The sequence below is a fragment of the Anopheles maculipalpis genome, chromosome 3RL (assembly GCF_943734695.1).
Source record: "Anopheles maculipalpis chromosome 3RL, idAnoMacuDA_375_x, whole genome shotgun sequence".
Taxonomy (NCBI): domain Eukaryota; kingdom Metazoa; phylum Arthropoda; class Insecta; order Diptera; family Culicidae; genus Anopheles; species Anopheles maculipalpis.
Window position 1 is genome coordinate 19,325,507 of NC_064872.1, and position 23,312 is coordinate 19,348,818.

Here is a 23,312-nt window from a genome sequence, read left to right on the forward strand (position 1 = left end):
TAGACGAATCACCATCAAAACTGCGCCACACTACTGGATGGGAGAATGCTTAAAGTGGTTCATTCTTTCCCTTAAAAGTGGCCGTACGTGTCTGAATGCGAATCGTTCCCCGGAAAATTGTGGTTTTTGGTAATTGTTGTGGGACATGTTGTTAGAAACTGTTACCTTGTTTCGATTGTTTTCGTTTAGTTTGATGTTCGGACATTTGAGAACTCTTCGAATGATGCAGCGTGACGACTATTAGATTTAATGCTGCATACAAAATCTCGCTAACACACTAAGGAAAAGGTGTTTTCGAAGCGAATAAAATAAATGACATCATTCGCTCCACATCAACAGCATCGTTATTTGATGTCCTTTCGTGCACAGAGCTCGCTTACTCATTGAACTGGTTCGTGCCACTTATCCGTACCTTGGGCAAAAAAAAAAAAAGAATCGTTTTTCGGCAGTAAAACTCGAAGATAATTTAATACCATGCATCTGGTCCTGTACGCTCATAAAAACCATCAACCGTCCTAAGCGAAACGTGCCCGAACGTGCGTTTTCACATCTTCGAAGTCGAAACAATCACGTGAAGAACGTGCGTATGAGTCACGAAATCTTAAGGGTGGTAAAGTTTCGCTTTTTTTGTGTGTGTGTGTGTTCCCAGTCTTACACATACACACACTTTAAAATTGACACGTTTCCTTTTATAGGATCATTTTTTAAGACTGCCGGCATATCCCGGAACTTCGGTTTTACACTGTCATTGGTACAGAGCGCCATCCCGAAAAACACTCGCATGCCGCTCGATCGTAAATCATGTCACGGAAGGTTTGGTACGGGACAGGAGTGTGTGCGTTTGGGAGGGATAAAATCGAAAGGAGGTTTGACAAAAAGGCTCACGGATGGCGCTTTTTTTTTGGTGGATGATTTGAAACGATGGATAAATCTATTTTCACATTAACAGCAACGAGTTGCAGCAGCAGCATGGTGCACGTGTTGTTGCTATTGCCAATCGTTGACTTATCGTTGTCATCGTACTAGGAAGGTGTGTGTGTTCTTATCGGAGCATTTACACTAGAGAACTGCCCTTGTTTTGGTGACGAAATGAGAAGTAAATGGAATGCTTTAAAAGGTTTTCCTTTTTGAGTTTAAACTCAAAGCGTTGTAGTCCCTTCTAGAGTGGTTTAAGTGGCGAAGAAGAATAAGGATACGATTAGCGCCGGTAATAAATTATCGAGTTGGACAGCGTTTTCAAGTGGTAAAAAATAGGATCAAATCCGGACTGTTGCTCCGTGACTATTCAACAACGTGGTATCAAGAAGTTCTTCATAGTCTTCAGAGATCTCGCATGAGCTAGCCTTCTTTATGCTAAGAATGACTGCAACCACAGGTCGATTCGAACTTGTTTCACCCACGGGTTAAACTCAATTCTTACAGGAACGAACTTAGCTGCTGATCGCTCCGTAGAAAGAGTCTTATGACCCATCACTAATTCATGGAGGTATTGTGCGACAATATGCTTGCCGCTTGCTTTACTTTTAAGTGACTAAGCTAAAAAAATTGAATGGACTTTTAAGATGATCTTTAAGGTGAAAGATCCAAGGGAAATATTTTTCCCATGTACAAAAATCGTTACAGATCTTGCAATTATTATTTTTACGAGCTTTTTGAAACGAAACGTTACAAGTAAACGTATTTCAAAAGCGTCTAATGTCTGTCTGAATGTATTAACAACTGTCTGAACGTATTAAAACTTTATTGCGTCAAAACCAAATCATTCGTGCGCTTAACTTATAGTATTTAGAAAGTCTATAATAAATAGAAAAATACAACGACTGTGTTTTTTCATGTGTTTTATATTATTTAGTAAGTATAATTTTATATAACTATGAAGTAAAGTGCAGAAGATTAGTTCATGCATTCATAACCGCAAATTACCTTAAGGGAAATATTTTTCCCTCTAGTCCATATCTGTTGTATTTCAGTGTAGAGTGTTATAGCGTAGTACATGTAGTGCTTTGTGGTATTTTATAGTTTCTTTTATGTTTATATAGATTACATTCATTTGTTACAGAAATGGCTAAAAGAGGAGTAAGTTTTATATGAAAGATGTAGTTACTTATGGCAGAAAATAGTGATGAAGAAGATGACTTGCTGTTAGACGAAAAATACCAGCAGTTCATAGATCAAGATGTAGAAAATTCGGTGTTGTTGAAATTGTAGATTTTGTTCAACATTCGAGGAATCAAATCTCGTTACCCAGCTGTACAGATACGTCTGAGACTATTCCGTTTTTCAACTGGAGAAATAATTCATACGGTCCTCACTCATTCAAAGAAAAAAGAGTATGGTTTTGCCCATATAAATACATTATTTGACCGGCATGGCATGTTGTTGCCAATGAACATTTTCATGGAGATTACACAAATAGATCAGTTATTGTTCAATATCATACTACCAGAAAGTGACCTTTTACAATCAGCATGGATGAAATGAAGGAATTTTTGTACATGAATTTTGCAGTTTGTTTAAAATTCTTTTGAACAAGTATCTATATTTTAATCTTAATCTTAAAACTAACGTTCACTTGCAACATCTTGTCATAATCCATTCATTGTATCAACATTTTATTTTCTCTATAAACTTCTATCGTTTTAATTTGCTCACCACAAAGTTGTTCTTGATCATGAATCATCCATGCCACCCAGAGGCAGCACAAGCAGCACAAAAATGTCCCTCCGGATAGCTGATCGTGAGATAATTTATGCACTTCATTATCCTCCCTCTGATCGTAACTTTCTCAGCCTGCGTTCCTGCGTACGGCTCAAATTAAAAAGGCGCCACCGATCGCACACACCAAAGCAGAACACTCACTCACTCCACCGCGGGATGGCTTAATTCGCGCCACGAGACATAATTAATGTTTTAAAAACCATTCGTCGCACACGACGCAATCCGCCAAAACCATATGGTTGCCTTAGAACAGCATCCATAAAGCCAATAAACAGACAGTCCCCTGCTGCAATGTGCCTAGCAGAAGGCAGATAACACGGGCAACAAATAAGCCAAATGTCTGCTCTGGGCGGCATCGTAAATCATTCTCGCGGAACTTTGTCACCGACCTTCGACCGAACTATCGACCTCGGGTGTTACCCCCTAGAACTGCGTGAAAACAAACGCATCTTGAAAGCCCATAAAATATACAATTAACAGCATTCATCATATTTGGTCGGGTGTGAAGCTTGGGGATGCGACCGACCGAATGAGCTTGTTCCGTCAATTTCGCGGAACGTTGAACATCGAAAATGTATTAATCGACAGGATGTTGGCAAGACTTTTCGATCGGGGAAAGACTTCTTCGGGTAATGAAAAACTGACGGCCAACTCTGACGTGCTTGAGTATGCATCTCATATATTGCTACTTAAAATTCATAACGATGCACTTCACATACAACAAGTTATTTTACATCTCAATAAAAAGTTAACAACAACGGAATAACACACAGACAACCTCAACAAAAGCACATATAAATAGTAATGTGTCACATCACTATAAAGAATGCTGCCGCAAAACCATAACTCACAAAACGGTCCGAGGAATGCGCTGGAAGGATGATTGTAAATAAAAACAGAAATTTTCCAAAGAGACATAAACCAAACCGAATAAATGTGCATACAAAAAAAAACACAACCAGCTCCAGCATTACAATGTGCCTAGAGAATAACCGAGCCGCGAGCATGAATGTGAAAATTGTGTAGTTTTATCAGATAATACTTTTCGTTTTCGCATTTTCTTTCGTGCTCAGTGCGTGTTCATTATGGTTTGGAGCAGAAACACGCAGCAACAACAAACAAAAAAAAAGAAGGCCGGCAAAAGAAAAGTGTTCGCACATAAATTTGTCCGGCAAGCAGTTTGTTTTGACGTTCGTGAAACAATTTTTATGACCAAACTGCGCTGTGCTAAACCTGTCTGGGAGGACCACCTTGCCCGGAGTGGTACGATGCTCACCCGGGTAGCATCGAGAATGATCGTCACCATCGTCGCCATCAGACGAAAGTCCGGGTCCAATGATTATGATGGGAAATTGCATCCTTTTACAAGATTTCTTTTACAAACTTTTTCTTTTACAACAATTTTTCTCGATTTTAAGAACACAATTGGTGGTGTGTACTTTCAACATTGGACCATCAACTAATAAAACTAATAACAAAGATCAAACAAGCGAAACAAAAATGAACACAAACTGTTATTGAAGGTAATTAAACTAATTTGATACGGGAATATATTTAAAAATTCAACACTTAAGAGCAAACAAAAAAAAAACTATCAAACTACAAATAAACAACTGTCAAACTTGTCCTGCAACAAAACAGCAACAAATATTATTCCAAAATATATTCTTCACGGTCCAAGCCAAGCCATAATTTTCCTCTCCAAGCTCGTTATGTGTTTTTTCTTACTTTGAATCATCTCTCTTCCTGAATGGATAATGTGTCTGCAACTGTTCCTTCTACTCATCAAACCACCCATTGTCTAGCACCGTGACGTGTTTGTACAATCTCTGCCATCCTAGACAACACATCCGCCTAATGCTCGTAGTTGCCGACGAGTGTTGACGGTCGATGACAAAACATCACCCCGAAGACGTCATGAAATATGTGATGTTGCGATAAATTTATGACACTCAAGACCACGCCTGACGGACGATCAGCTAGAACTACTTTTCACTTTCACCTGCTTTCCAACCGTGTAACGAACTTTTGGACTTGGTTCGATACCCGAAGTCTGAAACTCACAAGAACCCAACAGTGGAACTAATTGAATAGAACAGTTCGTAAATTTATTGTGCTGTTTGTACGAACAGTACAAGAAAGCGAGTACGAACACCCTACCGGAGACACTAATGTAACCTTTTTTTCCGAAATTAGAACCTCGTTAGAATGATTTCCAGCAGATTGAGCGGGAAAGAAACAAAACACATCCGCAGGGAGGTTCCCTCTTCCGACCAGCACTAAAATACCCGGAAAAGTCATTCGTTTTCCCTTGCTCAGCTGGGTGTGGATTCGATCTTCGAACGATCGAGCAAACACACTACGGGAGTTGAAGTGTCACCGCATTATGAGCAAACATTAGCGTTATTTATTTGGATGGCTTAAGTAGTCGTTTCCTTTTGTTTCGTTGCAGTCCGGGGGAGCATGTAGGAATGTTCAAACAAATCGTTGACTTTCACCTCAACCGGAGACAACATACCCGCTCGATACACGAGCGGTGGATTTGGCGCGGTTGACAGTGGTGGCGAGTTTTTTTTTTTTAAACAAATCGGATTGAATTATGTCTTTGCCGTGGCCAGGATAGCAGCGTACAACCATTAGAACTCGGTTGTTGTTGACGTTAGGCATTCCTGGTGGCCACATTAACGCCGGGAAGCTGTCAAATTGTGGCTGCCAACGCCTACGGAAGATGGTGAGCTGATTTATGGGCCCGGAACGAATCTCTCTTCGTCAAGGTGGATTTGAAGCGATTGGATGCGGTCTTGTTTCTACAGTACGATAATTCTCTCAACTCTAGTTCTTTCGCACCACAGAGTAAAGATTTTCAGTGTTTCTATTAAATTCGAAATGCTTCAGTTATTGTTAAAAAAAATCAGAATACAAAGACATTGAAGCAGATTTAAAATTATTGTATTAATTTTAGCTCGTTATTGCATGTCATTTGTACCATCTTACTATGTCCATGTGGACCGCCTAAAAGGACTTTACTGGCTGTGGCAATAAGATCCATTCTCATGCTATGTTCAGCCAAATCTTTTGGCGAGTCTTACACATCGCTCGAAAGTTGTTGTACGGCTGATAGAGCTCGTCACTGTAGCGGCTCGTTCATTTGGTTTCCACGTATATGGGACTAAAAATTCTTCTGAATAGCTAAGAGGGTGTCGTTATTATTGGACAGAGTCTATGTCTCAAAAGTGTATTTGAGAAACAAGACTATAAAGATATAAACAGGCCCATCTTCGTCCATCAGGACAGGTGGTTTGAGTAAAGAAGCTTGATCGGGTTATCAAATATCAAACGACCGGTTGGCAGCCAACACTCGCACGTTATTTAACTTCCATGATGTTGTGGACGCAAACTTTTTGGCTTAGATAGGCGAAGTTTTGGACGAAAGATGTGATCACCTGTCTATACATCAATACTGCATAAATCTCAGCTTGTTAGTACGGCCGTTGGTGATGTCAATTTCATTTTAAGTTCCGCCTCGTGAGTCTATCTGTCGACAGAGATCATTTTACTATCCTCACTGCTTAGAAGAGTCTTTATGCTATGATGTATATGTCAGCGGCGTGTGCCCGTATCTGGATGGTCATCGAAGCTTCCATCTCCGATTCTTGGATGGCTCTCTTTGGACCCATATTAAAATGAAGACAGGCGAGACTATTTCCCAGGTGCAGTTAGAGTATAGCTACTACTCCACCATATCTTCAAGAACATTGCTGCAAATGGTGGCAGAGCCGGTAACAACATTATCTCCGCAATGACAGGACCGGATATCCCATACCGCTTGGACCGATCCCCCGTACGATGGACTGAATTTCCAGTACCGGGTGAAAGAAAGGAAACTCAAGGAAAACCAGTAATGGCAGGCCAAGACCTCCCAGGTTTGCCGTGCCACAGAAGAATCTCAGAAAGAAACTCAGAATGAATAAATGAATCAAATACTTCAGCTAAAGATTCCGGAGGTTAGAAACAAATAAAATTAGAAATTAACAAAGGCACTAACTTCGAAAAGTAAACATTAAAGCTTCACCTCACTTTCCGCCAAGTGTTTAAATGAAAAATTCACTATTTAAGGAACATTTTTCAATCATTTAAAATGGAATATTCTTGAATTGCACTCACCGTTCGATGTACGCTGCCGTTGCAATTGCTTTGGCCGTTTCCAGCGCAATGTTGACCCGCTCGGAACGTGTCGCTGAATTTCGTTGGGCCAGTACCACTGTCCTGGTGCCCGTGGTCGGTGGTAACGGCGGACGTTCCTGAATTGGAGAAAGAACACTCGAGCCTCCGGAACTATTTGGCGCTAGTTTAAACTGTATCGATTTTTGTACTTCATTCAGCTCGATCTGACGAACGACGGATAAGGATAGCGTCCCTTCGACGGGTTCGATCCCTCCAGATGGATGCGATTTAGGACGTGGATGCAGTGGTGGGGGCGCTAGATGTGGTGCCACCGGACGTACGTATTGCTCGACCGAGGACGCTGCTGACGAAGCGCATGACGTGACGGGTGGTGTACTTCCGCCGAGGGAAGATCTTCGCGAGTCAATCTTTTCGTATATGTGATAATTGCTCGTACGTACGGACTCATACAAATTATGTTCATCCGTTTCGGGCGCATTTCGCTGGGTGCATTCGTACACCGGCACGGATGAGCCTTCCTTTCCCGTGGCTTTTGACGTGGCACGCAACCGAGTGTCACTCTTCGTTAGCGTTCGAGTCACTTCCGAGGAGTTGTGTTTGCTGCCAGGGTGGTGGGAGTTGTTGGTGGTTGCTGGAGCCTTCACTCCGGCGGACGAACTTGTTAGCAGTGCACCGTTCGTGCCCACCTCGAAGGTAGTCTGGCTCAACAAGTGTTTTTCGTAGATGCCATTCAGCAGCTTCGGTGTTAGCTTTCCACCGGTGAGACCCAATTGTGCCGAGGTTGATTGGTGTTTCGTGAAGCGACCTGCCACCGTACCACCCGGCTGCACGGCAAAAACGCGTCGACAGCCATCTCCAACCCCGGTCGGCACGCCTGTCGAGCTTGAGGACTTTTGATTTACGCCACCGCCGTGTCTGACGCCACCCAGCGAAGGTTGCAGATAATCAGTCTTTTGTGCTACCGGTGTCTGTTGGTATGGTCCGGACCGGTGCTGCAACGGCTGGGCACCATAATTTGGGCACGTCACCGAAGGCATCGCAGGTGACGACGACGACGACGACGGCGTACAAGCGTAAGGATTCGGAATCTGCACCGGCAGCGGAAGCGTCGGTTGATTAAATATTCTGCCATTGTTTTCGCCGCTGACACCGGAGCCGAACGGGTGCAGATTTCTCCCGGACGGATCCGTGTACGCCGGAGCTACTTTAGCATTCGATCGGCCGTTCGGACCATTATGTCCGTGCGCTTCCGGGCGCTGTGGCATCGGTACGGCTTTACTCGGCGAACCGTACTTCGAGTGCCGTTTCGGGTGTGGGTAACCGTTCTGACCTGATGCTGGCTGGCTCTCCGTTTCCACGCCAAAGACACACGCTGTCGAAGCATCTCGAGCTGCTGCTTCGTGAGCCGATGCTGCTGCATTCTGGCTGGCCGTTCTTTTGATCGCCGCTATGCTGCTTATCTGCCGGGGACGGTGCACCGAGGCCTAGAAAGAATTTTGTTTAATTAAAAACTACTGTGCTATGTTTGTGTCTGTGTGTGGATGAGCTTGAGCCTGTCGGCTGGTGTCAAGCGTGTGCACCGGAATAAGAATCCGGATCGTATCGTCAGAAAGGCTGATGAAAGAACGTTCTATTCTTTGTGCAAGCGCAAAGAGTGACATTATTTGATGCGTCGAACAATAAAGCCTGACAAATATATGCATACTCACAAAGTTGGCTGCATAGGGCGGGGAGTGTTGCTGGAGAGGAATGCTGCTGGCATGGCGTTCCACTTTACCACTTCCAGCTCGGTCCGATACGGTTCTGCAATCAAAAGAAGAACGTGCATGCTGATGAATCATCACCACTTTGCTGCCTGTTGGTTGCTACGATATGCGCCTGATGGTCGTGTGATGCTGGTCGATATGCATTTGGATTGCAGCATTTACGGGGCATCATTTGAAAGTGCAGGGGTTTACAGAGGCTTACAGAGGAATTTCTCACAGGAAATTTAAATGTTATAACATTTATACAAGATTAATTGGAAAAATCACATAAAATTTCAGTGTTTATATTTTAATAAGTATTTGTATTTTTCCATTTTTTGATCGATCATTTTGTGATAGTTAATATCGCACTTCAAACATTTTTCCTTCAATTTTTTTTATTCATTGTTTTATGAATGTTTTATCCCTTTTTTTGTGTTATATTTGCTTGCCTAAAACTTCATCCTTTTTTCATCCAACCATTTTTTTTTTTTAATATACTTACTCGCTTTGTTCATTCACAGCAATCGATTTGAATGATGATTTTCTTCGCGTGCTGCCATTTGTTGAGAGTTTTGTGACATTTTTGCGGTCCATTTCATGAACATGAAACTAGTTTATATGGAATGATGGGCTGTTAAAAAGAGAAAAAAATTACTTTATTGGTTTAATTTGCAAAAATATTTTCAAATTATTACTCAAATGTCTTTTACTACTTAAAGTTTAGCTAAGCGAACTGACTGAGACTCGTTATGATTTGATATTATCTTTGTGTGTGTGTGTCCAACACTACCCAGATTTTTGTCATCAATTCTGATCACTCGACAAAACTTAAATTGCATCACATCAGTACACTTCTAACAGTCACTTGATCTGTGGATCAAGCTGCCATGAAATATTTCACATTATGCCACCAAACCGGCACCTTCTTTACGATACCCAAATGTAACACCCTAAATCTCGTCCCCCTCAATATCACACACCGTGACGCTAGCATTCGAGTGGTTTTACAATTAGCTTCACCCCAAGAATCATCCTACCGCGCGATAAGCAGACACAACGTGCAACGGCCTCTGCACGAACAAAGCGCACCAGCGACGACCTATTTAATAGTTCAATATGATCGCCACTTCAAACTGGTCGCGCTTTCAAAAGAGTGCGATGGATACCATACAGGAACAAAACTGAATCATCTGATTTATGGTGTAACGAAAAGCGAACCCCGCGGTACGTGTAATACGAAAAGGGAACCCATGAATCACACCACTAACAATGTGCCGGCTGAGCGAAGCGAGTTCGCTTTTCAATCGAAAGATGAGTTTTTCCCTTTCGGCAGATCATACCGATCGTGCTACTCAAATTTCACCCGTGAGAGCTCCCGAAGAATCGTCACGAACGATGGTGATCGTGGTCGCGGTGAGAAATCTTTTTACCTCGATTCTCATTGCGAATAAAAAAAAAATCCGGAATCATTGCTGACCTCTGGAGTCAAGAAATCAATCATTAATTGTGCTGACCGTCCCGGGATGCCTGGATGATGCTATTCATAAGAATTTTTCTTTTCAGACTTCAGCAACTTTGGACGGTATTGAAAACATCATCACACACACACACACCCATTCCCTTCTGCAAAAGGGTCTTTTCTATGTTGGCGATCGACGATCGTATAACACTTCTTCACGCTTACTGAAAGGGAACGAACGCGACGACAAGCGACTGATGACAAGTGTTGAAGAAAAGGAGGGATCTGTCTAATGTACTGCCTAATGCATCGTGCAGCCATCGTCAATGGTTGTCACGGTCTTGACTGTGACTAAAAGTGCCATATGTTTTTCCCTCAATGGGCTGTGTGACTATTAAGAGGGAGCTGCATGACTGTCTTAAGCGATGACAGAGACACTGGCGTCTAGCTCGTGACGGATGTGGCGTGACAGGGACCTTCTGATGTTGGTGGTGATAAAATGTCGACACTGCCCAACTTCAACTTCTAATCGGTTGGGAAAGGACCTGAACCCATAGTGGGAGTTTTTGCGGAGTTCTTCATTATCACAAACAACCTGTTACAAACTTTAAACCACAGACCGATTACTCAACAAGTAAAGTAGACAGCAAAACAAATATGGCTCGCCCATTTTACGTTTTAACGAAACATATTGAAACAAAATCTCATTTTGCGTCGATTCCATGTTAACCACGACCAGCAATCGTATTGACAGTCGGGAGGCGTTTCCGACGAACCGTCATCGACGTTGCTGTCTCTCCCCGGCGATGTAGCAACGCGATGCCCGAAACCTCAACTTGACCTCCATTCCGTTGCTGGCTTGGTGTCGCTATTAGAGTACCCGATATTATTGCAAAAGATATCCACATGTCGAGGGACCTTCAAAACCGTGGACGAAAAAAAAACTGGATGAATTAATTTTCGAGAGGTCCTCCTCTTACACTGTTCGACTCGTGATGTCTTATTAAACCGTTGAACGATCAGTTGGTAGGCAAATATGCTTCAGGCAGTTCTCGTTGGTTGACAAACGAATGAGTAAACGATTTGCCATGGGTCTGACATTAATAAGCACTATCGAGATGTTAACCGTTTTGTAATATCTATTGCACGGCCTTCTTCTGTGTGTGTGTGAGTGTGTATGTATTTTTTTCTTTCAGTGCATTCAAACGATCCAGAACGAATCCTTGTTCCCGATGGTCGAACATACCAGGGTTGGTAAATAAACATTCCAGAAACAGAGAACACATCACCCACAGATCAAAAGCATGCTCCCGGGAAGCCCCGGGAGCTGCGGGAGAACGTGAGCCCACCGACATACAGTAACACGCCCAGGGTAAGTTTTTCGCTTCCTTGTTGGCAAGTAAACAAATCAATCACTCACTCTGCGCTCGAAAACTCTTCCGGCGATCCCTGGCGGACTTCATCATCTTCTGCCCATATTCGGAGAATTATTGCATTTATTTAATCATGTTTCCTCTTCTCGGGTGAACGGGCGTGAACTCTCTTGAAGCAGCTCTACTTTTCTGTTCAGTTCTGTTTTTTTTTTTTTTTGCTTCTTTGGGATGAGTTGTGCGGAACATACACATTTCTGGTAGCGGAGATCGTTTGAAAAGAACAGGGGTGGTTGAGAATTTGTTTAATTTTGTGTGCCACCGTTTCGGTTTTCTGGGTTTGAAGCGGGAGAGGAATGAGAAATGGTTGAAATGAAGCTGATGGACGTTTGCTTTTGAGCAAATGGACATGGTTTTCAAAATGCTGACCAATCAATGTTGTACTGTAGTGTTGGTAGCATTTTTCTAGATTTATTTTCGATGGTGATCAGATCTTGAAAGCAGCATATACTTATGACTTATAATTTGCAATATCAGTAATTCTTCCGGGCTTAAAGACCCACTAAGGTCATCCCAGCCATCAAATGTCTTACGAAATTTATTGATACCACGTAGTTCACAGGGCGTTGGTATAAGCGGCATCGGCGCCGATCTTCAAACGGCAGGACCGGAGTTCAAATCCCATCCGGACCGTTCCACCGTAGTGAGGACTGACTACCCAACTAATTTGGTATCGGCAAGGTCTAGTAAGATTAGATCCCCATAAGATAGCCAGCGTGACCTAGAATAAGAAGGTCATTAAGCCAAGGAGAAGAAGAAAGAGTTCGATAGTCAGTCCTCCATTAAAGAGGATCGATACGATAGTTGGGATTTGATCCTCGGTTCTGATGTGTAAAACCCGACCCCGCTATTCCATCGAGTGCACTTGAACCTTTGGATTAGTGGTCCCTTAAACGGCACTTATAATTGACATTTTGGTGTTGCTTAGTTGATGATAAGTCTTTTAACCCATGAAAAAAAAAATTACAATATTTTTTTATATGAAATCCTAATTTTTTTCGCCAATTTTCCTCCGTATTTGTTATCAAGTTAATGATAGACGCAACGTTGATTCCAGCCCCTACAATTTTATAGCAAGTTGAGCGCCATAATTGTCCCAATAAATTGTCAGTTCGCTCAACTCCATTGAAATGTCAAATTCTATTTTACTTAAAACGGTTCATTATCACAGACCTCAACTCTTCTTCAAATGAACTATCACATACGATTTGTCAACTACAGCTACCTGTTAGACCGAGTCATCAAAATATCTCACTATTGGCCGCAACGTCCTCGTAGACCAGCTTTATTTCTCTTCCAATCATCCACGACCCGAACCCGTGTCCTAATCACTAACAATGTAGCTGAAGTCGAGAACCATTTTAATGACCACCAATGTCCTTTTACGGTGAGAGAACGGTTACATCACACACATCACATTCACCATTTCGGTCCGCGTCGCAATAGAAACATCCCCCGAGGGAATCTGCACAGAGCAAAGAAGCACTGCGATGCGTTTCACATTTGGCATCGCGCGAGTCCACGAGTCCCTTCGAGCGATTCCACGGAAGGACATTCTCCCCGGGGGGGGGGCGGTGGAGATGGTTGGACAATTTAAATTATGAACACACGCAGGCACACTGCTTGCCTGCGCGGGCATTAGTGTCATTTTGCTTTGACAAGGGGTCAAGCGGTCGAAAGATCGATTCCTAGAGAAGTGTCCGAGTTCACGCTTCGGTGCGGTGCAATCACCACCGGGCACCACACCGGTTCGCGAACTGCACATGCAAATCGTTTTGGTTAGCATCGGGTCGGTTGATGCTGTCGACTGTGCTGCTAAAAGCGGTCGAAAGGTTGTACGAGGTCCTATCGTGGTCGACGCATTTGGGTTAAGTCTCGTTTGGGAATTTCCATGTGCTTCCTCACCTGAACCGCACCTGGGTGTTTGGTATGGGAGGAACATGTTGGAGATTTCTTCGACTGCCGTTCTGTTGCTACGATTCTTTGCGGCTCGTGCTTGGCTGTTTACGGATGGTGGCCTAATTTAGGCAGACAGTGATTTACATCTCACTTCGGTGATCGGATTCGGTTTTTTTTTGTGTCCGTTTGCGACTGTGTCCGCCCGTATGCCTCGGGTGTAAGCATGAATGTATCTTTTTTTTTTTTTTTTGGTGTGAATTTCCATAAAAACGCATACATTCAATGCACTGTTGGTGCAATGCAAAGCACAGCAGGAAATAATGTCCATATAAGAGATAGTTTTGAAAGTGTTTTTCTTTCAATAATAAAAATATTATGTTTTATTACGCATTTTTTTGACATTTTGCCCTTTGTACTATTTCCTAATATTATAGTATTATGTGAATGGAAAACTGGTTTAGAAAAATTAATTATCCTACGATGGTTTTTATTATGTTTTTACTCCTCGCTTAGCTCCTCCTCGGCAAGCATCAGGATTAATAACAAAATACTCTTTTCTTCTTTCCTTGGGCCTTGAAGTTTTTGAAAACAATTTGTGTTTTTTTGGTTCGTTGGATCGTTTGGATCTTCTTAGAGCTTTGAATGTATTAATTTAGTTTTATTATATTATCACGGCTTACCGCCGTATTGTCGTTTGAATGTATTAATGCTAAGAACATGAAATAAGTATTATTAAGAAACAAAAACAAAAATGAACCAATTTTCTCTAAAGAAAAACTCCATAGCTCTCATAGTTTAAGTAGTTTCAGAACTTTGCTGGCTTTGTTAAAACATAAACTAATTACAATTTTTAAAATTTTCCAGACAATAAAATGATTTAACTATTTCAGGTCGAAATTTAGCAGCAAAAAATTAACAAATTGTACACTTACGGTCAAACATTTATGCAAAGAGTAAATGTTTAATTACAATTGAATATGACGGTCCAGTGCCGTATTGTCCAAAGAGTAAATGTGTGTGTTATAAAATTTTCTTTTTTTTTTTGTACCTTTTAAATTGTTCCGCAACAAGTGAATTCATGTGTTCATTTTTTTACGGCACAGCTGCATTAACCAGTCAAAGATTGGTACAATCATCGTTGTATAATTTACAACTCGAATTTCTTAAAAGTTGGATCCCCAGAGACAAAGTAAAACAAAGTAAGTTGAAAAGTTGTTCATTTTTGGATTTTATCCAACAGGTTAGAACCACATTTTATACTATATCTTTGGAACATTTACTTCTTTTCTCCTCTCCTTCAAAAACTACCTTTTTAAAACAAGCAACTTTATAACTATTTATAAAGGAGCTTAAAAGGTTCTAAGAATTCTAGGTAAACAAAATTTGATCCTAGAATTAAAACTTGAATGTATTGCCATATTTAATGCCAGCGAAAGGTATTTTTTGTAGAAATTTTTTTACTATGATAATTTTAACCAAGCACTATTCCACAAATTTCCCACTGTATGCGGAGCAGAAATGTTCATCGGAAGAAATGCATAAGCATTTCGAAAGAAATGCAAACCACACACGAAAGTGCAAGAAAACAAAATAATAAAAATAAGGAAAACACCCCTTTTCGCATCCCCGTGCTTTCTTTTCCCATCATCGTTTGCCTTACAACTGCAGTAGCAACTACTGGCAGTCGGTCGCACCATTCCTCTTCACGGGAAACTTAAAAAAAAGGCCACCCAACAGCGTCCAACGAGCTTCCGAGTCTGCATCAGGCCTCCCAGCAACAGTTTGAACCGAGCATTTGGTCATCTCATTATTTGCTCTTGCAACACCCCACCCAGCTCAGGCGGGTTGGTTTTGGGCGGCCAACACATACCATTCATTTTCGATTTCGTTGCACGGAACTGATCAAGCGCCGCACCAAACCAGTGCACACGCATCGCATCGGCCCGGCAGTTCGTTAAACCAAACAAACACACAATTCAGCCATAGACGTGCACGAATGTGTTGTGTCTCTTTTGGGGGCTTGAATGCTTTCTACCTTACGGGTGATTTAGTTCGGAGATCTTATCGAAGTTCCGTTTCTGTCTGAGTCTGCCAAGCGCCCAATCGAACATATATCTATGCTTTCCTGCCCGGTAACGAGTCTTATGTTTTTTTTTATGGACGGACGCACCGACGATCTCACAATGGGCCAAACGTTTTGCTAATCCCTGAGAAATCTCCAAATGTTCGGTCCGCTTATGAGTCAATTAAAACGTTTAGTCGTAATCCGATTACAGCACCGGGAGCTTATTTCGGAACGTGCGTCAGGTTTTTCGTTTGCTAATGGGCGGCAAACTAGAATATGGGTACCTGGTACCGCCCCGTTTTTTTTTTTTTGGACAACATCACGATTTGTTTCGGAGGTATCGTGAGAAAGAACGTTGCGTTGATAGCATTTGACCGAGTTTTGCACCTCAAAAGGGAGCTTTGACGCGGCGATGGGAGCATTGCGAAAGCTTAAACGAAAGGAAAAGTGACCGACTTGTTCAGGGGTTCAGTGCGGTCTCTGTGATGAGTTAATAATCGTATCTGTTTGTTGTTGTCGGCATTCTTCAGACAATTTGCCAGTTTTGAGGATTTGAAGCTTCAATTGATCGCGATTGGACAGATCGGCGATTGTTTTGATTGCGGTCAATTGCATCTGGAATGCGCATGGTGCATGTAATGGTGGTGAAAATTTTTCTTCAAAAGAATGTCATGCTCGTAAAAATTAGGCCACACACCGACTTGCCAGACTTGTATCCGTTTAAATAGAAACTAAAGACAATACTGCACTGGACCGTCATAATCAGTTGTAAATAAATAGAAACCAATTTTATATTGACGGATCCTCATCTTGTCGGTTTTGGCCAACACATTATAGAATCCGAAACATAATTTCAACTACGTTAACCATGATCGATATATGTGGCGGTGCTCATCGCAATCTTATTCGGCTTGCTGATTATGAGTGCTTGTCCTTTAGCCGATTTGATTGTATTCTCCAACAGTTTAAGACACAAAACTTAGTAAAATAAGTACGTCAGAAGGGTCTTTTCTTGATAGACTTAGCCTACCTCACGAGCAACGCTGAACTAGGCAGCTATTTTTAATCAATTGTGTTATTAAAAGCCTTGTTTCCACGGCATTTGAATGATGTCTAGGATAAGGTCTCATCTTCTCATCTCATCTAGGGAAGATCTTCGGGATTCAAATCCCATTCGAACCGTTCCCCCGTAGTGATAACTAACGTGATATCGATAAGTCTGATAAACCATTTGATGGCCGACGAGACCAAATAGCACGTTAACCTAAGAACAAGAAGATCATCTTCTACGGTTTTTTGTGGACCACGAGGTTGTTCGACGCACTTTATTGAACTCTGTTGGAGTATTGTATGTTGGCGTATTGGAAGAGAGATCTGCTAAAGACGGGAATGATGCCTACCTGGGGATCTCTCCTAACAACTGCAAAGGTAGACCAATGGAAGAACTATCGCCCTGGAAAACCATGACAAACACAAAGACGATGCTCTCAAGCACTCATCGGCCGTGATATCCTCTCATGGAACGATAAGGACTCAAGCTAAAAACAAAACTAAATACTTGTAATCATCGAATCCTCCGAGGCCGCTCGGGATGAGGTGCCGTTTCGCGGTTAGGAGAAGGAAATGTATAAAAATCAAAGAATTTTAGCTTTAGAGAAAATGAGTTTTAAGTAGTCCAGGCCAGGCCATCGCTAAAGAAATTTAAAAAAAACTGCAATAACTTGCATGTTGATGCCTTGTCAAAATATTTATTAATTTGCAGTACATGACATATTTTTCTATTTTTCATTATATTGTTGTTTTACCAATAGACGAAACCATTTTTAAATCTCGATATAACTCCTTGGCAAAAAAGACGTTGAGATGTGTTTTGATCGATGCTACAGATGTAATTATTTAAATTTCTTTGAACAGAATTATTTATCTACATGTTTTTGAAACATTTTCGTTTCTTACTTGTTTGAAAATGTCGAAGGTTGTAGAAGAAAAAAATAATTTAGTGCAAAATTACACAAAAGATTAATTTCTCTTTCAAAAAACCATTAAGGGAAAGCAATGAAATATTTTCTAGAAGACATTGAAATAGTTGCTACTCTGTTTCACCGTGAAAGTTATGTAAAGAAACGCCACTTTAATTACCAGGTGTCTTATTTTCATCCTCAACCAACGCACTTAATAAAACATTAAGCAATGCGTAAGCGCAATCAAGCACTTTCAAGAACATCGTCCAATCACGTTTCGTAAAAACCGGAAACACAGGTCACACTCGACACTGTTGACGCTGCTTCCTTCGCGGCCATTTATTCTAACACAACAACGAAAACAACAAACACTGCCCACCACCCATTATCATGATTAATGTGTATTTATGACTCTTTAATTGCCGTTTCGGAAAGAAGGGAATGCTCGGGCTGGCAAAAGAAACTGTGTCACGGATTCCGCGACCCTTTGCGCGCGATAATCGGGCGGGATGGTGAAATGACGATTTAAATGAATATTTAACACGAAAACTTTGCCTGCGCCATGAGCTTGCACCGCATTTTAATTCGAAAAGAACAACCACGAAAGCAACGAAAAAAAAAAGAAAACGAATGCAAAACAAGAAATTCGCCCATCCGTCAAAGCCATGAATCTGGGTTAAGTTTTGAGCATTCGATTTGGTTCGTTCTTTTTATTTTATTTTTGATGGTAGAGGGAAATACACAGAAAAAGGCGCTAATGGATTAAACGTATCCACTAGATCGGCATCGGACGCGACGTGATGCAAATATTGTGTGGCAAAAAAAGGGAAGTTGTGCTACGACCTGCCAAGCGAAGTGAGCCGTATCAATTTCCTTTTTTGACAGATCAGTACAACCTTTCAAAACATGCACCAATGGTAGGAGGAGAGCAGCGACCAAATTGAAGGTGGAATCGAATTCGTTTGGGAAGAAATTAAATCTCTGTGTGTATCGTCGTTTGGTCCTGTGCTGCACCCTTATTAATTCTTCCTTAACAGGATGCAAAGATCTTAATTTATTGCATTAAGTGCTGCATCTTATCGTACTGCATTTATCACCGTTGGATGGAAACAAATCGCCACAAAGCGTAATGCACGAGAGAATAATATCATCGTTTGAGTTGGAGCGAGGTTGAACCAGAGATCGCTGCAAAGGATGGATATAAAAATTATTTGCAAATTTATGATGCCTGAAATATTATTTTTGTCTGTACTTTGGACGACACCGATATATGATTATGTGGACCATAATCACATGAAAGGGGTGTGAGTTTGATTTTTTATTGCATTCTGATGAAGAAGAGCTACACTCATTTGTTCGATTTGACAGAGACAGATTTTGGATTGTGTGTGTGTGTGTGTGTATGTGGAAAAAATGACGCCTTTTTTCACAAGTGTCTTATCCAGCTTTGGCATATGTGAAAGATAGCGTACAATGGACCGGCAGTGTGTGGTGCGACTACAAAAAAAAACCTCTACCCCTGAATGCTACTGTGCCGAAATGGCTCAATTTGTTGGGCCCTGCCGTGCCACATGCCGTTCATCGCGTTTTGGGAGGTTGTGAGATTTATGGGTCTTGCTGCTTCATTCGAGGTTAACACAGTTTGGTGCATGATTTACACATTAATAAGTGTCACGTGGCCGGCAGCCTTGATGGAGAAAATGGTGTTTTTTTTTTTTGCGGTTTGAGCAGTGGAAAATGAATAAAAACGTTGGCTGGAGACAAGAAACAAGATGCACTTGCTTTTTTGCTGTTGTACTTTGTGATTAATTGGATTTTGCTAGAGGCTTTGTGGCTGCTTTACCGAATATTATTGGTAGTGGTCGATTTAAACAGAAAAACAAGCTTTTTACAACAATGTTTTGAAATACCAAAAATGTTTATTTCATTAAAATAAGTGTAAATTTAAAATAATATTAAAGAAGAAAAGTGTGACTGTTCCACGTCAACGAAATATAATTCCACCTCAATAAATCGTGTTTGGCTTATGAATGCAATGCTTAAAAGACATAACTCGATATGAATGCAACTAAATTTTTGTTTCAGGTTTATAAAATGAGCTCATTTAACACTATACAATTCTGACAAAAATCTGATTAAAAGTAATTTTAAAATAATCCTCTAAAGTTACGAGTCTTGGATTATGCTGAATGGAGGACGTTACTGCAATCACCATTTTCGAACAGCGAGTGCAAAGGACTATCGTTGGCGGTGTGTGCGAGCAGGGCGTGTGAAGAAAAAGGATAAACCATGAGCTGTTTGGTGGTGCAGATATCCTGATAGCAGTCAAAGCGAAAATGATACTGCCTTTGTGTATTGCTGGAGACTTCTGGATCATAGAAGTTTGTGGAGCCAGTAGCAGGAACGATTTCCATGAATGCGCCTTCGGATTTCGTTGCTGACGTTGCTGTCCGAAGTTACGATCGTATCAAGTTAGCAAAACTCCTCTACCTTCGCGAGATAGGCGCCGTCAACTGATACTCTTCTTCCAAGTTGGGTTCTAGCGTGATCAGAGTTAACCCGTACTTTGCATTCGTCGCATTGATCCTCAATCCTCCTCAAAAAAAAATTGGAGATATTGGGGAGAAATTGTACCCCGGATGTCCAACCCCCGTGCTTCACATAACACCTTCCAGAGTAATGTTGAATAACAAACAGGAGATTCTGTCTCCGTTGTAATAGACCCCGGTAAAATTCGAACGATCTAGCCAGCTTCCCATGGAATCTGTACTACTTTTCCAACCTATGGCATCGTAGGCCACCTTGAAGTCTATGACCAGGTGGATCATGGGGACTGGTGCTATCGGCAGCTTTGGAAGATGTGCCAAAGGGTAAAGATTTTGTCGGTAATCACATGGCAATTCCAACAGCAGAAGCAACAGGCTCTAGTCTGCAGAAGAATATTCGAGACTGGATCTTACATACAGCGTTTGGGACTGATTATGATAGAGAAGTCGTACTGTGTTGACTTCTCTATCATAATCAGCCCAACGCTCTTGCTGTACACTACGTGTAATTACTCGTCCTTCGTATCAAACTTGATGGGCTGTATTGGCCTTTAAAAATTTACTTTTATTGGGCGATATAGCTTACAATTCTCTTCTTGTGTTTTGAATTATCTACCGATTACGTCATGAAAGCTATTTCATCTCTTCCGAGACTTTTAGGTTCACGTTTGAAGAGTCCACGTTTTGAAGAGTTACTGCGGGAAAACGGTACAGGGAGAATTGTATCCCTGGCCATGTAGCTGTAGCCGTGTAGCTTGCAATTAAAAATCTTGAAACGATTTCTTCAAGACTTATGTATCAAATAAATGTTAATACTCACCATATAATAACAAAATACATTTTTATTCAATGCTCTTTTAAAACATTTTTAGTACCAGGAAGATTAAAACTGTACTTTTTCTTTTTGTAGCAATCTGATAGATAGCGCAATTCACCACCTGTTTTTATCTTAAACAGCCGAAGGTCTAGTTTACATTTTTAAACGTTTTTAATTTAAAATATTATGACGCTTACGTTAAGTGCACCGCTTTATACTTTCATATCACCAACTGAACCTAGTGTACGTTTTAACAACTTAAAAAGGGAAAACGCATTACCGCATACCAACACCACCAACCAACCAAAGCCCGATGCGCGTTTTAATTCGGGAAAGTTAATCATCTCCCCACACGCAACAACATTCAAACGGCTTCCGAGCAATAATCGCTAATCGGTGACAGGCAAATGAAGTCTCGTTGAGTTGGGCCTCGAAACTAGTTTTAATGCCACTGCGGTCTCATTAAATCGTATTATCAACCGATTCGCTGACAAACGGTCACACCGCAGAAAAACAAGAAGGTAATACGCATCCGCACACTTGCCAACTGAACTAACGGGTGATGGATGTGAACCCATTTGCAGCTACTCAATTCCTTGCCTCGTGTTTTCACTCACCACTACCGTGAGTGATAACGAAAAGTCGCACAGCATGATTGGATTGTTATCGAGAGCATCACATTTCCCTTTTTCGTGCGTCGACTTCACCACGGCCATTAGCGAACAGCATGCTAATGTGTGGCGTGGATTAACATGAATATTAGCTGCTGGGGGTTTTTTTTTTCTTCCTTCTGCTCTCTTCTGTAAGCTATTAATTGGAAATTAAGTTGAGAAAGCAAGAGTAACACGTGACTGTGTACGCGTGTGGAGTTGAACTGCTGCTTCTGCTACCAGCTGTGGCAAGTGTCATGTGTTACAAAGCGAACGAAGAAACACTGGAAGAAGTCATCGATTTGTACTAAATGCAACGAAGATAAATACATCACGTACACACCGTAAGCTAATGATTTGCCTAATGATCTCCATCTGACTCAAATTATCTGCTCGATGCCGTTTTAATCACTTTGCCAATTCATCGACTAATCTTCGTCGACGGGAAGATGGGAACCAAATGGGAAAAGGCAAAACCGAACTTCTCCTCCCAAAACAATTAGTAACAGATTCCTGATCTGCAGTGCCTCGTGCCTTGTTTTGGAGCGTTTCGATGATTCTTTTTTCCTTTACTGGGTCATTACTGCTATCGTTCGTTTGCAGGCGCTGAATCTGAAGATCTCCGATGGAGTATGTCTGGAGCGATAATTTATCAGTCCTGCTCACTCTTTGCCTCACTAGACGGGACGATTGTACGATTGATTAATCGGCACAGTCATCCACACATGCGTTCGGTTCCCTCTAGAATCGTCATCTGACCAACGTCTTATCCAAGTGCGTTATATCTTGCAGCAAAAAACTCAAAGGATCAATCAAACGACACCAGCAAGATGAACTCCATTTGCTTCGGATGCATACTGACGGAGTAAAGTGAGACGCCAGCACAGTTTTCCTTCGAACCAATGCATCCGATCCGATCATTTATCATTATTCTAATTATGCCCCTGCGTGTCGTTCTCAGTTCGCATGTACATGGAGCTGTCACTTTCTTCGCTACGTAGTACCGTCAGTCACATCGGACGTAGCTGTCAGCGTGAGGTCAGGCACTTGACACGACCGAGCCCTAATCTGAATCAGTGTGCGATTCTTTCCAGTCGATTCCCGATCCGGGTGGGATCGTGATTCGAAACGCAAAACAGACTTCGAAATTAATGTACTGTCAGCCAAGTACCCAGGGAAGTAGGACACACGGTGAATTCAATCGAACAGTTTTCCGAATGGATAAGTGCGTGATGCGTTTTTTTTCCCCCCGAGCGTCCCCCGCGAGTGATTGGAATCGAACTTAATTGGATCTTGTTGATGGCGAAGAATAGATTGATTCGTCTAGAAAATGAAGGCATCGTTTGCTGACAGATGCAGTTTGTAACTGACTGCACTGCACACCAATCATCGGTCAATCGGATGCATCTATTGAGTTGGGCACGATTTGCTGGATTGGTTTTGATGCCATTTTTTGTCTTTTGCGTTTGAAACGAATTTTTTAAAATGAAGTTTTGATAGCTTTGAATGTTTTAGATAGAAGATTAGATAGATAATAGAGATATTAGAAGTTTTAGAGCAAAAATACTTCTCAAGATTTGATTTTGAATCATTCGATCAAAACGAAATTTCTTCTTCACCTTTGGAAGTATTCGATATCATCAGAAAATCAAATTTCGTTGAACGCAATACAGTGGAGCATTAAGTCCCTCGTAGGCCCAAAGCTAGTTTGAAGTTGAGGGCCCTCTATAACATTGAATCTGCTGAACTGGGGGAAGGTTATTTGTGGTTTCGGGGCCTCTTACCAGCTCGTGCGGCCATCGCTCTCTTCGCTTACTGACAAAATATAAGTGCC

The 23,312-nt window shown here is 41.6% G+C and overlaps 2 protein-coding genes across 2 annotated transcripts in view; one reads left to right on the forward strand and one right to left on the reverse strand.

The window, feature by feature from the left end:
• LOC126560455 (kinesin-like protein CG14535) overlaps positions 1–20,293 on the reverse strand; it is a 108,384-nt gene extending 88,091 nt beyond the window's left edge. Inside the window, exons 1-4 of the mRNA XM_050216414.1 lie at positions 20,248–20,293; positions 19,956–20,058; positions 8,613–8,706; positions 6,883–8,363 (exon numbers count right to left, since the gene is read on the reverse strand). Of these exons, the coding sequence (XP_050072371.1) occupies positions 6,883–8,363; positions 8,613–8,706; positions 19,956–20,058; positions 20,248–20,293 (1,724 nt within the window). The remainder of the gene's footprint in view (positions 1–6,882; positions 8,364–8,612; positions 8,707–19,955; positions 20,059–20,247) is intronic.
• Positions 1–23,312, forward strand: part of LOC126565319 (GILT-like protein 1) — a 390,535-nt gene that overhangs the window by 258,696 nt on the left and 108,527 nt on the right. The window lies entirely within an intron of this gene.